The following is a 14260-nucleotide window of genomic DNA, read 5'->3' as shown; positions in this document are numbered from 1 at the left end:
ATTTCTGTGCAAGAAATATCAAGACGAATAAGATGTCTGGGGGCACACCACGGGATGGTAGTTTTTGCAATTGGCAGCCTTTTGCAGCAGCAAGACCCCCATCTGAAAAAGACAAAAGTCCCCCTTCTGCCTGGAGATTAATAACCAAAGTGCTGGGAGAGCAGCTGCCTGAATTGTGGCTTCTTCTCTGCGGAGTCTTCCCTGTGAACAACTGAGGGTGTTCAACTACTGTTTTTTAAGAATTTTCCTGAAGTTGGTAGAAAGAAAGAAAGAGAGAGAGAAAGAGAGATAGGAAGGAAGGAAGAAAGCAAGCAGGGAGGGAGGGAGGGAGGAAGGAAGGAAGGAGGGAAGAAGAACACAACAGTAACAACGAAGTGGTCTGTGACCGTGAGTCAGCCAGAGTAACCACAGATGTCGGTAAAGGAGCTAATCAGCTCGGGGGTGGGTGGGGGAGGTAGAGGCAAGGACTGAAAATACAACTGAACCTGTTCTGAAAACTGGTGTCCATATGGAATAACTAAGTTAACGTAAGAGCTAGTAAAAAACTCTTAAAACCACCTGTTAATAAGTCAGAGATGTGCTGGGCCATCAGAAAACAGGGCAGAGGAAGCAAAGCAAAGAGATGGTGCTTCAGGACTGCAGAAAGAATGGCTCCTGGAGTCCATCCATCAGTAGGGGTAGCTGGACGGCTGTGTCCAACTGTGGACAATCACTGATCATTAAGTCAGGCATGTGCTATGATTGAGGCAACAGGCAGAGCCTGGCACACAGTAGGTGCCTCACAATCTCTCCATCTGTGGTCTCAGTGAGGGAAATAGGATTTCAGTAGCCAAGTGTGTCTCTAGAGCCAAGTGATGGTGAAAGCAGTGACACTTAGTTCACCTTCCAAGAGGTATTCAGAAGGCAGTGTTGACAGTGGGTAAGTCTCCTGTTGGGTGCAGCCTCCCAACTACCCCTGAGTACTGTGTTTGTGATTCTGCAATCTCAGCATTATGTATCTGTCTATTTTCTGTCTTGCTCACAAGAATGTGGGCGCTGCAGATGCTGACATGTGGACGTATGGTTCACGGGGTATTGCAGTGTGTAGAATGGTGCCTGGCACAGAAAGAACTTGATAAAGATTGGTTGAATGAAGTCATGCATTTTCACCTCCCTCCCCCCATCAAAGGACTGATAGAATGACTAAAGGCTCGAAGGAATTATTTCAGAGATGATGATAAGGGGTCTTAGGTATGTTGACACCATAATGCTGAGCCACAGACGTGGGAAAAGCCGGCCACTGATTCCTGATTAGAAGGATGCAGTCCAGAGGACCTTTCGGACCAGCCTTGTTGGAAGTGTGTGGGAGGAAACAGAAGGAGCCCAGGCAGAAGTTGAGGGATCCTGGGTACGTGGACAGAGTTGCACCATTTATCCCAGGGAAACTAGGGCAGGTCATAGAGAAGTCCAGCAGCTCCAAAATCATGGCTCCAAATCCAGCTGTGTTTCTTTGTTGTTTATTGTGAGAGCAAAGCTAAGTCAATCCATTGTATCTAGACTGAATCTATGCACGTATCTTACTTTACTATGGACCAGGAAAAGGGTATCCTCTTTATGTGCCCTACCTGACATTATTTGTTTTAAAATATGATAAAATGGCACAAAATGCAAAAGGGACACCACACTGCACATAAAAAGAAGTCTCCTTTTACCTCCACACCCAGGTAGCCAGCTGACCTGTGTCCTGCCCTTTAAAGGAGAATGATGGCCTGACAAAGGGGTTGGTAAACAAATCTGGCACAAAGACTATTTTTGTAAATAAACTGTTATGGGAAGTCCAGCCACACCTATTCATTTATGTGTTGTCTGTGGCTACTTTCAAGCTATAAGGACATGGTTGAGTAGTTGCAGTGGAGACCAGGTGGGACATAGGACCGGAAATATTGACTATCTGGCTTTTCAAAGAACAGTTGTGCCAACCCCCTGGCCAGACAGATCAGACAGGGGGAAAAAGGACTCTCCAGAGATCTTGGGATGGAAAGGAGTAAGCACAACGTTGGGGCTTGAATGCGGAGAACGGACAGCTGTCTAGAGGGCCCACCTGACCCCTCTCTGCTCAGACTTTTCCAGGGCAGAGCAAGGAGCCTCTGGTGTGTAAGTTTAGAGACGAGTAAAGATGGAAGGCTCGGGATGCAGTTAGGCTGGTTCAAAGTTGATCCAGCTGGGTGACCGTGGCCAGTTCTTCAATCCCTCAAAGACTAAATTTCTTCATGTGAAAAGGGGGCACGATAATAATAATGCCTATTTCATAGTTTTCCTGTGAGGATTAAGTGAGAACATTCATGTGAAGGGCTTAGCAGAATGCTTAACTATAGTAAGTGCTCAAAAACCATTGCTTATTATTACCATTACGATTATTTTATTTTTTTATTATTTCAGGGCTGGAACTAGGCCTCACGTTGGGCATAAAATGTAAGGGGGAGAGGGCAGGCACCAAAATCCCCATGATTAGGATAAATCATATTTTAATGCAATTTTTAAAGAAGTTAAAATGATTATTAAACAATCCTTGATGAACAGACTCTCAAAATTTAAATAAAGAAGTGCTGGGCTTAGCCATATTGGATCCTACAGCAAAAGAAAAATGAATAATATTCATCTTGATGGAAAATTTTGATATTTTGTTGATCATGGATCTTTTTCCATTCATTTCCATTTTTAAAAAAATACAGTAAGTCCCCTACATACGAATGGGTTCTGTTCCGAGGGCGAGTTCGTTAAGTCCAATTTGTTCGTTAAGTCCAACAAAATTAACCTAGGTACCCAACTCACACAATCGGCTATATACCATTGCTTTTACTCTTGCTTCCAGACATCCTGGGCTTGAAATAAAGATACTGTACTACTGTACCCTACACAGTACTGTACAGTAAAGTACACAAAAGCACAGCCACTTGTAGAAGATGCACGCATGTGACAATGTACGCCAGACACATGAACTAAGTTACGTAATTGGACATGCGAACGCACATTTACATCTTTGAAAGTTCGAAACTTGAAGGTTTGTATGTAGGGGAATTACTGTATTGCGTTAAAATGTTATTTATCTTGATGACTGAGTTTTTTGGCGCCTCTTTAAATTTTGTCTGAAGTCAGTGCCTCACTTGCCTTGCCCCAGCACTGATTATTATTCTTGTAAGCGATTCCTCCAGAAAATATTAGAAAAAGCCTCTCGGAGGCCACCACGAAGTCTCAGTTACCAGAAGAGAGACAAAAAAGGGCAGAGTTCTTTAAACCAATGTATCAGTAACACAATGACCTGTTCGTGCACCTTCTATTAACTGAACTCCACCTACTGACATTTTCTGTGTTGGGCAGAAGAAAGAGGAAGCCATCAATTAATTTAGGCTGTTACTTTAATTACAGAAAGCAATGGAAATTCTATCAATTATCTAAAAGTAGACCAGGGCAGGCCTGATTTATGTATGTTTCTGCCACTTAAATCATTGTTTTATGAATTCCACACAATTACTTCCATAAAATCTGCAATCAATACATCAATTAAAACTTTGCCACTACACTTGCCCTTGAGTTTCATAAAAGTTAATCAAGGAGAAGATGCTTTTGCATTTTGATAACATTTAGGTTCTTGAGCATTTGCCTGGGATATCAGATTTTTTTTTTTTTTTTTCCTGTAGTCAGGGGTGAAAATATCCAGGGGGAATTAACAGTCATCTTTCTTTTAATTTACGATTTGTCCTTACATGGATCTAAAAATTCAGCCATGGCTTCCGTGGAAGTGTGTGAAAATACACCTGTTTGCATGGATAAGCATATGGGACCATATAGAAACTTCTGTTGGAAAATGTTTTTCTGGCCCTTGACAAATAAAAGTGGCACCTGTGTGTCAAGGGACTTGCTATGGACTGAATTGTGTCTCCCCCAAATTCACAAGATGATGCCCTAACTCCCATTGTGATGGTATCTGAAGATGGGGGCCTTTGGGAAGTGATTAAGTTTAGATGAGGTCTTGAGGGTGGGGCCCTCATGAAGGGATTAGTGTTCTTATAAGAAGAGATACCTGAAAGCTTGCTGTCTCTGCCATGTGAGGCAACCATCTATGAGCCAGGAAGAAAGTTCTCATCAGAACTGACCATGCTGGCACCCTGATCTCAGACTTCCAGTCTCCAGAACCACAAGAAATAAATTTCTGTTGTTTCAGGTGCCCAAACTATGGTATTTTGTTACGGCAGCCGAGAAAACTATACGGTGCTAAATAAAACTTGCTCCTGGCAGGGATTTTGTCATTTAAAATTATGTCTAAAGCTGGTAACAAAAAGAAGGACAGATACATTTACCTATACTATTAAAAATGTAGAATGGAATGGAAGCAGAATCGAATGGCCAACACAGGAATTATGTTTGTAACATCTATGGTATTCATAGATAATGTCCCTCATGAATAATTTCCTCTCGATGTGAATTAAAAAATAAAATGAGAAAAACTTGGAAGAGAAACGGGCAGATGTGTATTGGAAATCCACAAGAGGTAACATCCAAATGACAATTAACTATGTGAAAGATGATATTCCTCACTAAATGAAAGGCAAAGGCAACTAGAGCAAACTAGATGCTATTTTTCACCCACCTGGTTTGCAAAATTAAAAAAGAGCAAACTATGCAGGTGCTGGCAGGAATGTGGGAGGGGCTGACAATCCTGTGTTTGGGAACCTCGATGTGGCATTTGGAACACAGGTATGTCAGAGTGTATGTCAGAGTGTATGTAACGATGTTTGTTGCAGCCTTTAGGGAGAGGCTGAAAAAGAAGGAGTTTGAATGTCTGTGGACAGAGATGGTTGCATGAACGCTGGACCATCCACACCATGGAACAGCATGAAATTATCAAAAAGGCTTAATAAGAGATAGTGAAAATGTGTTATTAAGTGAAACCAAATGTGATCAACATGTGTAATGTGCATATAATATGGATGCTACTGCTCCCCTCTGTATAAAAACAAACTGCTCACACCCCGCATTTCATGTGTGTATGTCCTTCCCTGCATTGTTATGGACAAAATGTGAAAAGATACTTACCAGGGAGTCAATATGGATTACTTGAAAGGCGTGTGTCTGGGGATAAGTTGGGGGATATTACTACATTATTCCATACAGATGTGTATGTGTGTGTGTGTGTGTGTATGTGTGTATATTTGTCTGCTTCCCCCATTACAGTGAGTACGTGCTATTTTTGTAATTTAAAATCTTTTCATTAAACTGTAAAGACAACAAAATAAAGCTGGTAGCATTTACTTATTTCTGGACACTACTCCATATGGAAATAAGGATCGGTGAGAGCTGGCTTTGCTAATCCAAATTGGAAGTGGGCATTCCCATTCATGGAACCAATGATTTACCTCTTGATATTTCAACTAAGTAAAATGGAGGTAATGTCTTGGGCTTCCCTGGTGGCGCAGTGGTTGAGAATCTGCCTGCTAATGCAGGGGACACGGGTTCGAGCCCTGGTCTGGGAAGATCCCACATGCCGCGGAGCAACTGGGCCCGTGAGCCACAACTACTGAGCCTGCATGTCTGGAGCTTGCACTCCGCAACAAGAGAGGCCGCGACAGTGAGAGGCCCGCGCACCATGATGAAGAGTGGCCCCCGCTCGCCGCAATTGGAGAAAGCCCTCGCACAGAAACTAAGACTCAACACAGCCAAAAATAAATAAATAAATTTAAAAAGAGACGTTTAAAAAAAAAAACGGAGGTAATGTCTTCATTTGAAAGAAAGGTGAAGAAAGGTGATATGCTCTTTACCTTCCTATTTCTGCCTTAAGCTGTTTTTTTCTTAGGTCAGGTCTAAGGATGCCTGAAGATGCACTAAACCAAAAGAAAATAAATTTAAGAGCTCCCAAGATCTGTCGAATAATAACCTGAAGAACTTTAGAAGATGGAGGAATTCACTACTCACAAATGTTAGTGCTTGATTTGCAGGGAGGTTTTTCAATTAGTTGAACACCACCATGATTTCAGATTCAGGCATTTTCTTGGATCAGATTTGTTATATGTGAACTAGCTCAAATTTTTCTCAAGTGTATAATTGTTTAACAGAGAAATAATCTGCTGTCAGTATATTTGATTTTGTTAATATTTAATACATCTACTCAAATTTACATTTATCTAAACTTACCATTGCTTTGGATTATTTGGAAAAGACTAATGAACTCTCAGCCTGAAGCCTTTTTTTTTTTTTTTTTTATAGAATTGCCATTACATGATGTTATCTTTTTTTTTTTTTAATTTTTTTACTTTATTTTATTTATTTATTTTTGTCTGTGTTGGGTCTTCGTTTCTGTGCGAGGGCTTTCTCTAGTTGCGGCAAGCGGGGGCCACTCTTCATCGCGGTGCGCGGGCCTCTCACTATCGCAGCCTCTCTTGTTGCGGAGCAACAATATAGCTGGTGCCCTTCCCCTGACAGAAGGAGCCTCCAGACCCCTGGCCTTAGGAAGGAGTGGGCACTGAGGAGGTCCCCAGCCCTGACCCCACTTTCACCAAACATCTCTGTTGAGGGGCTACATTGTTTGCTACTCAAAGCAAAGCACAATGTTAATTAATTAATTACAGTTATTTGAAAATCGATAAAATAATTTTGTTTAATTAGTTTAACTTAGTAGATTAAAGGTTAATATTTTTTGGACAAAATATTAATATTAAATTTTTTGGTCCAAGGTGATCTTGCCTAATTCTCCACAGTTTTGATCAGACTTCATTTAAATCTGATACACTATGGATGGAAGTGGTTTATTAGGACAAGTAAGAGGATATTCTGGGACCACAACTTGAACTGGGGTTTCGCATGAGGGTAAAGTTTGGGGAAAAGGAGGAAATACTGGACTCAGTGGGAATGTGATGGGAAAAATCTATGGGATTCGGTTGTATTGATATTGAGCTCTGAGTGAAAACGCTTCTCTTAATGCTTTCATGTTCTGGATCATGTTATGAGGATGATTCACTTAAAGGGGGAAAAACCCATTATGCAAAAATGCATCTTAAAAAACAGTTAACTTCAGTAGGAATTATTTTCATTACAGACTAATTCAGCAGGGTTCCTTTAAAAACCAACTCTCCTACTGCATTTAAGGGTGTTATTTACAGATGATTAGCTATTCTGCTAGGCAGAGGGGCAATTTAAGTCAAAACATCCAAGGCCAGCTAAAGATCCATGGAATAAAGCACAAACTCAGGATTAATCCTGAAAGTCCGTAAACACATAGGATCCCATTGACAAAAGTGTAATTTACACACACCTGGCTTCTGGAGCACGACTGTTAGATAAAAATGAGAAAATGCATTTTCAAGTTGAAACACTGGTGTAGCCTAAAAAAATTGCTGAGACGTAAGGGAGCCTCAGCTTTGGGGAAGAAGGCTGGATTCTTAGAGAAAAAGAGGCCATGCCATTCAGACTTCCAAGACAAGGCACGTGGTTCTCAGCCCTGTGTCTATCAGACCTGGAGAAAGGAAAAGAATCTTAGGTGACCCTACGTGTGGGTCCCCAGATTGTGTGCTTGTGTGCGTGTAAAAATGAACCTTTCCTTTCTGGCTGAATTATTTATAGACAATACGGTGTGACTTTGTACTAGGATATACACCTTAATCTGGAAGAGAAAATATAAGTGAGTATTCCAAAGAAGCCAGCTAACTGCCAACAGTCTAGTTCCAAAAGGCATTGCTGACCCTGAGAACTAGAGCAGAAAGGAAACCTTAGCGATGTGTCTTAGGGAGGGATGGATCACCTTTACACTCAGCACCATTGCCTCAAGATGGAAACGATCTCACACCCCTGGGAACCCAAGTGGAGCAGGAAGGGTCTCAGGGTCGGCTGTCCTTACAAAATACCAATTGAGCTTGTCAAACCGAATACTGTTGCTTAAGGAATTGACAAGCGAAGATCCTTATTGCAAGAAACTAGTTTTTGTTTTGCTTTGTTATTAGCTATTTAATCGTTTTCCTTAAAACTATTATATACAAAGTGTATACAAGGACATTTATTTTCCTTAATATTTTTGAAAAATTGCTATCAACCTAAGTACCCAACAACGCAGTGGGTGGATAGATTAAAATATAATATCATTAAACAATAGGTTATTATGAGGCCATTAACATATTTTCATAAAGTACATATGACATGATAATAAGTGAAAATAATAGGATGAAAACTGCGTAGGTAATATGATGGATTGTGCAATTTAAAAATGAAGGGTGTTGGACACACGACACAGTTTCTATAATTATTATAAATTTTAACTTTGAAACTCAGGAAGAGAAGTCTAATTATAAAGGGTGATATGATATTGCCCTTTTGGGTTTGTAATAATAAAATGGACCTTTTAAATCAGAGATCAGCACACCTTTTTTCTGTAAAGAGCCAGAATGTCAGTATTTTAGGCTTTTGTGGGCCACCTACGTCTGTCACATATTATTTTTTGTTTTTGTTTTGTTTTTTAATCCTTTGAAAAATCTAAGAAGCCCATTCTTAGCTCACCAGTGTTACAAAAACAGGCTGGGGGCTGGATTTGGCCCTTGGGCTGTGGTTTGCTGACCCCTGCTTTAGGTGATTTTATTCTCTCTGTATGCTCTACCTATTTTAATTTGGAGAATTTGTGACGCATTTCCATGCTTGGCATTTATGACACACATTTTCCCCAAGTCACTTTAGAATAGCTATACCAATCCAAACTAGCCCTTTTTTGGAGTTAATTTGTTTTGTTCACTTCTATAAAGAAAAGTGAAATATACATACAGCATATAATCGTAGAGAGCCACGCTGTCCAAGATGGTAGCCATCAGCCCCAGGTGGCTAATTAGAGTAACATTAAGTAAAATTAAATGAAATTAAAAATTCTGTGCCTCGGTCCCACGAGCATGTGTACTGAACTGTGCAGATATAAAACACTTCATTCTATACAGTTCTGTAGGACAACAATGTTAGAGAAAACCCCAAGTAATACTCTGGGTCTAACGCTATGGTGAGTTTGGGTCACCCTCTCTCCTACGGAAAATAACATTAATGGAGAAGGAGGGACAGGTATTTACAATGGAAAGATGATGAGATTTAGAGTCAAACAGAGCCCGAAAAGCAGACAAAAGTTGATTAATCTCACCAAGTTCAAAAAACAAATCTACCATATCCTGGCTGTGTGATCCTGGGTGAATCATTCCACTTCTCATTGCCCTCCATTTCCTCAGCTGTAAAGCAAACATTATAATACCTACCTGGTGCAGATTTTGAGGATTAAACAAGGTTGAGCCTGTGAAAATGTGCAGTAGCTTTCTAGTTCTAGGAGACATATGCAAATAATTTACACTGGCCCAAATGGGACAACATTCATAAATTCAGAAAGGACCATTTCTTGCCAGTATGGTTAGATTTTGGCGTCTTGGGGACACGGAAAAATACCTTGCATTTAAGGAATGTCAAAGCTTCTGCTGAAGATTACACTCTGCTTGGGAGAAACAACTGGCTACTCCCATGACCCGATGACTTCAGGGACCCTCGGGTTTCTCATAACCATGATGCTTTTGGCTTCCCTGTGACTGCTTCTAACCTTTGCCCCCGCAGCGAAGAGTTTGAATTGTCTCAGTCTTTGGAAATTGAGAGGCTAGATCTTGGTACATGGTGAAGATTCCCCTCTTGTCTCTCATCCTCTTAATCACCCTGAGGCCGTTGCCTCTGCTCTCCACCTGCCCCCTCCTCTAGCTGATCTCAGAAGCAGCCCACCTTCCCTCTGGCCCCCGGACTCACTTTTGATCACCAATCCCAATGAGAACCCATTTGGCAGTTATGGGGATTCTCCAGGGTGTAGACGCACTGTATGAAATAGAGGGTAAGGTCTCGGCTGTGCCAGGGGACTTTGCGGAGGGGCAAACCAGCTGGAGAACCACGGTGGACTCAGCTAGAACTTGTAATTCTGCAACCTGCTCTGGGAATTGGGGTGGGGGCGGGGCATTCTCCACTCCAGAGGATCGATCCCAGGCAGAGAAATCCTTGATTTTTTCCGGCCAACACTGTTATCTTTGTTCCATATTTATTTTTGGTCTCCTCCCCCTAGCAATTCATGGCTATATCTATTAAAGTGCTTTTCTAATTATTATTTCCGCCCCCCCCCCCCAGTTAAATGGGGGAGAACCACATTTTTCTTTTATTTCTTCCTCCTTAGTGGAATCACAAAGGATGATACAGCCTTGCAAACAAGTCACTGGCCATGGGCTAGTAATATTTCCCACAATGAGAAAACTGTGCCCAAGATCACCAACCAAGCACCTTTTGCTAGGGTAGGGTGCCCCTTGGATGGCCTGCATATTTTATTTCAATTATTTTCGTATCGATTTGCAAAGCTGTGATAGAAGGCAGGCAACGAACTATGTCCCCCCCACCTCCCATCCCCCTGCCCCCAACCCAAAGCCCCACGTCCCATCCTTTGGCCCCAATCCTGACAAAGGTCTAACGACGAATGGCTGGGACAGCTGGGAAGTGAGGATTCAGACACGAGCAGAGGGGTTAGATGCTAAGGCAACAGGGAAAACCAGAGACATGCTTATGAGAGTCAGCTTCACCTCACAGAGAGCAGCAAGGGAGGGTGGTGCAGCGGGAGTGGGAGAGAACTTACATGGCAGGGAAGGTGATTGGACTCAGACTTATGTCACAAAACAAAAAGAGCCACGAGAGCGGGCTTACTTGCGGAGGTATATACAAGTGAGCTGGGGGCACTGTACATGGAAGATCCCTCCTGGTTTGCCTGGCACAACAGCACGGTGCCTACGGAAGAGAGAGAGAGAGATGGTATCTGGTTGGGGGACAGGCATGCTACACCTGGGAGATCACGGCAACGCAAACGAGAAAGGCAGAGAAATGAAAACACAGCCACACGCCCGAGCGCAGGATGGGGACACCCAGGGAAGCCCCCTGCCTTAGCCAAAGGGGATTGGTAGGAGTCCACCCGCCCAGCCCACCACACACATGTCATTCTTTTGCACATGGGGTTTGGGTAGTGGGGTCTGGTTTCAGATCAGGAATGCAGGCAGCATGGCATAATCAAAAGGGAGCTTTAGAAATATCACAGAGAACTGGGCAACAAGCTTGACTCAGATATTACTTAGCTGTGTGATCTTGATAAGTCACTGTACCTCTCTGTGCCTCGGGATTCCCATCTGGAAAATGGGGGGTGAATATACCTATCACCAGGAAGGGTTATGAATCGTATTACTGGAGAGGTGCCCAACACAGGGGCTGGCATGTAATAATCACTGAATAAATGGTAAGCGCATGCATCGATATGTTTAAAGAAAACTTTTCCTCTCCCCCATTTTAGTTTTTCTGAATCAGTTCTTCAGAGGAAGAACAGAAGTAAGGCAGGGAAAAAATAAAAGCAACTTGGCCATCCCTGGGACCCACCCTGGACCCATACTGGACTCGGGTGAGACCACTTTTGGCTTCTGCGTTTCCAGTTTCTTCCCTGAAGCTCTCTGCCTTCCAGCAGGAGAGGCTGCTTCCTAAGCCTGCGAACCACGACTGCACTGCAGTGATGACCTCCTCTCCCTGATTTACAGCAAAGGGCCTCAGGCTTATCCTTGCAACATGGAATTTGATAGCAGGGAAGAGTGGTGGAATCCTGAGATAGCGCCTCAATCTATGACATCTTGTGAATAACACCCACTCCAAAGATGACCAGGTTAGAGAATCTTCAGGGTATCAGTTCTGTTCTCCTGCTGCCGCGAAGCTCAAACGCAAAGAGTTTGAGAAGAATGAGAGAGACCTTTGAGGACTTGTAAGCGTGTTACTGATGATAGAAAGGGGCTCCTGTGGTTTCTGTTCCCTTCCCTGGCTGGGCAAGGTCAGCCGCCTCCATTTGTTTCTGCTTTCTTCTGTCATCACAGCTGCTGTGAAGCAATCTCCTGGGAGAAATCGCCCTGACTTCCAGTCAACTCACCTATATCCTTGGAGACTTGCCCCTTGGGAGGGGTTCTGCAATCCTTTGGTATCTTTCCCAATGTCAACAAAGGGGAGTTAGAACCTCTAGAGTGAGAGGGAGGTTTGCCAAATAGAGAGGGGCTGCCATACAATAGCATTAAGAGACAGGAATCTTTTCTGAACTTCAAAACCAGATGCAGTTCCAAAGGGGGTCTCTAGGACCACCATCCTTCAGGTATTGAGCCAAAATAGAGGAGTCACGTGAGGAGGACTGAAAAGGTTTCCTCAAATTCTACCCTGTGTTCCCTGTGTTTCTCTAGATTCTGTACATTATGTCCAGGCAAAACAAAGGCTTTGTTAAAATCCCTAAGTCACCTCACCCTTCCCACAACACGAGGTCGGCCAGTTCCATCCAATCTTTGACAAGGAGAAGTAGCCCGTGGACAGAAGTTCTAGCTGAAGGGATCCCCCCTAATTGTTCTCACATTTAACCTGCTATGCCATGCTTATAGCTGGAGAAGAGCCCCCCTTTCTCCTCCTCCTACAAAAGCCTGGATAGAAGAGTGAAATTAACTAACCCTCTCTGATAGTCAATATATTGAGAGTCTGGATGGGCCTGAGTCACAATCAACCTTTGCTAAACTGATAGTTCTTTCTTCTTTCTACTTTATTTAAATATAATTTATTGCAACGTGTAAGAGGAGACTTCACATGTTCTAATTTCTATTCAGTAGCTTTTTCCACTTCTGGAAGGAAACTGGCATAGTATAGGGTTTAAGAGCAAACAAACTAAACACACCCAGATCATGGGGCACAGGGTCCGAAATCAACCCACAGGAGGCAGGATACCTACGAGAAAAGACATGTCCTAGCCTCTATTCTGCTTCATCAGGGAAGCTCCTGATTTTGCAGGGGTTGCCTGTAAGCTTGTGCTCAGTGCTAGAAATCTTAGAAGAAACTAATATTTCTATAGGATATACAGAAAGCTACCAGATCAGAATCTTCTGGGGAGAAGGGGACCCAGGCAAGCGGATTGTGAGAAAGCTCCCTGGTTAAAAACCACTTTAAAAATGAGATCTGAAGTTTCTTGGGGTGCCTAGGTTTCCAAAGAAAAATATAATTGTAGCAAAAACATATCCAGAAAGGCATTTCAGTATTGTGCAGTTAAAAACCTTAGGGTCAATTTTCAATACTATGCTCTGTAATTTAGTGAATCCCACTGGGACACAACACAGATTCTCTCTAGAAAACGAAATCCTGGAAGTGCATAATGATGCTTTCCTAATTTTCTTATGCTGTGGATTCTGAGAAAATAGACTGAAATAACTTTGGATGCCCTCTTTGTAGTAAAAAAAAAAAAAAAAAAAAGTCTTTATGCAATGATTTTGACCTTTGTAAAATAAATCCATACCATCACAGGACTTGGTTTTTATTTTACCTGAAAACATCCTCCAATTTAATTTGCAAAGTACTTATTGTATGTTCTGTTAGTACTTTGTGACCTTTTCTTACAAGAAAGCTTTGAATTAAACAAAACCAAAGCGGCAGAGAACACTGTAACCTCCATGTGTTTTTTGGGTGGGGGTCAGTAATGTGTGTTTGTTTAAAAAAGTCAGTCAATTAGATAATAGGGTACAAACAGCAGTATGAGGAGTGTTGACAAGGTCATTCAAGGCACTTTGTGATAAACTATATGGAAAAAGAATCTAAAAAAGAGTGGATATATGTATATGTATAACTGAATCACTTTGCTATACAGCAGAAAGTAATACAACATTGTAAATCAACTATACTCCAATAAAATTTTTTTTAAAGAGGCACTTTGTGATATAGCATGGACTGAGCTTTCTAATGAGTCTCCCAAACTGAGTCTTTGATCTGCCCCCCAACACAGACACTCCAACAACCATGAACTGTCTATAACCATCGCAACGTCCTGTATTTCTCAGACTTCCGTGCCTTTGCTTTATAAACCTCCTTAGAATTTAAGGATGGCAACTATGTTCAAATTATACCAGTATCCACCCATTCCTTAACCAGGAGAAACCATTCATCAATTTCAATAGTGTCCTTTCCCATTAGCCTGGAATCCTCAGGATCATTCTTAACACAGTTTCTAGGCAGTTACTATCATTAGATCAGTGTCAGTGGATGGGATGAAACTTCTATCCTATTCCTGCTCTTACTGTTAGGTTAAACCATATGAAATTGACCTTTCTTATGTCAAATAGGGTTGACATTGGCAATTATATGTGGTTCAACTGAAAATAAAAGAAGTGGTTCTCCCCTACCCCCAACCCTTCTGCATTAAGTG

At 42.1% G+C, this 14260-nt stretch overlaps 1 protein-coding gene across 19 annotated transcripts in view; it reads right to left on the bottom strand.

The window, feature by feature from the left end:
- The window catches only part of RBFOX1 (RNA binding fox-1 homolog 1), a 2209300-nt gene that overhangs the window by 72305 nt on the left and 2122735 nt on the right, over nt 1-14260 (bottom strand). For 15 of the 19 annotated variants that reach the window (XR_009497779.1, XM_059898915.1, XM_059898899.1 and 12 more), the window contains 2 exons: nt 11163-11186; nt 10714-10794 (listed from right to left, as the gene is read on the bottom strand). Coding sequence is in view for 18 of the 19 variants with exons in the window: in XM_059898915.1 (XP_059754898.1) it covers nt 10714-10794; nt 11163-11186 (105 nt within the window). In the remaining variant the exon portion in view is untranslated. The remainder of the gene's footprint in view (nt 1-10713; nt 10795-11162; nt 11187-14260) is intronic. The other 4 variants (XM_059898900.1, XM_059898917.1, XM_059898914.1 and 1 more) reach the window with 1 other exon arrangement.

Source organism: Balaenoptera ricei, chromosome 15 (assembly GCF_028023285.1).
Source record: "Balaenoptera ricei isolate mBalRic1 chromosome 15, mBalRic1.hap2, whole genome shotgun sequence".
Lineage (NCBI taxonomy): Eukaryota > Metazoa > Chordata > Mammalia > Artiodactyla > Balaenopteridae > Balaenoptera > Balaenoptera ricei.
The sequence above is the reverse complement of the archived record's forward strand: the minus strand, read 5'-3'. Positions and strand labels throughout refer to the sequence as shown.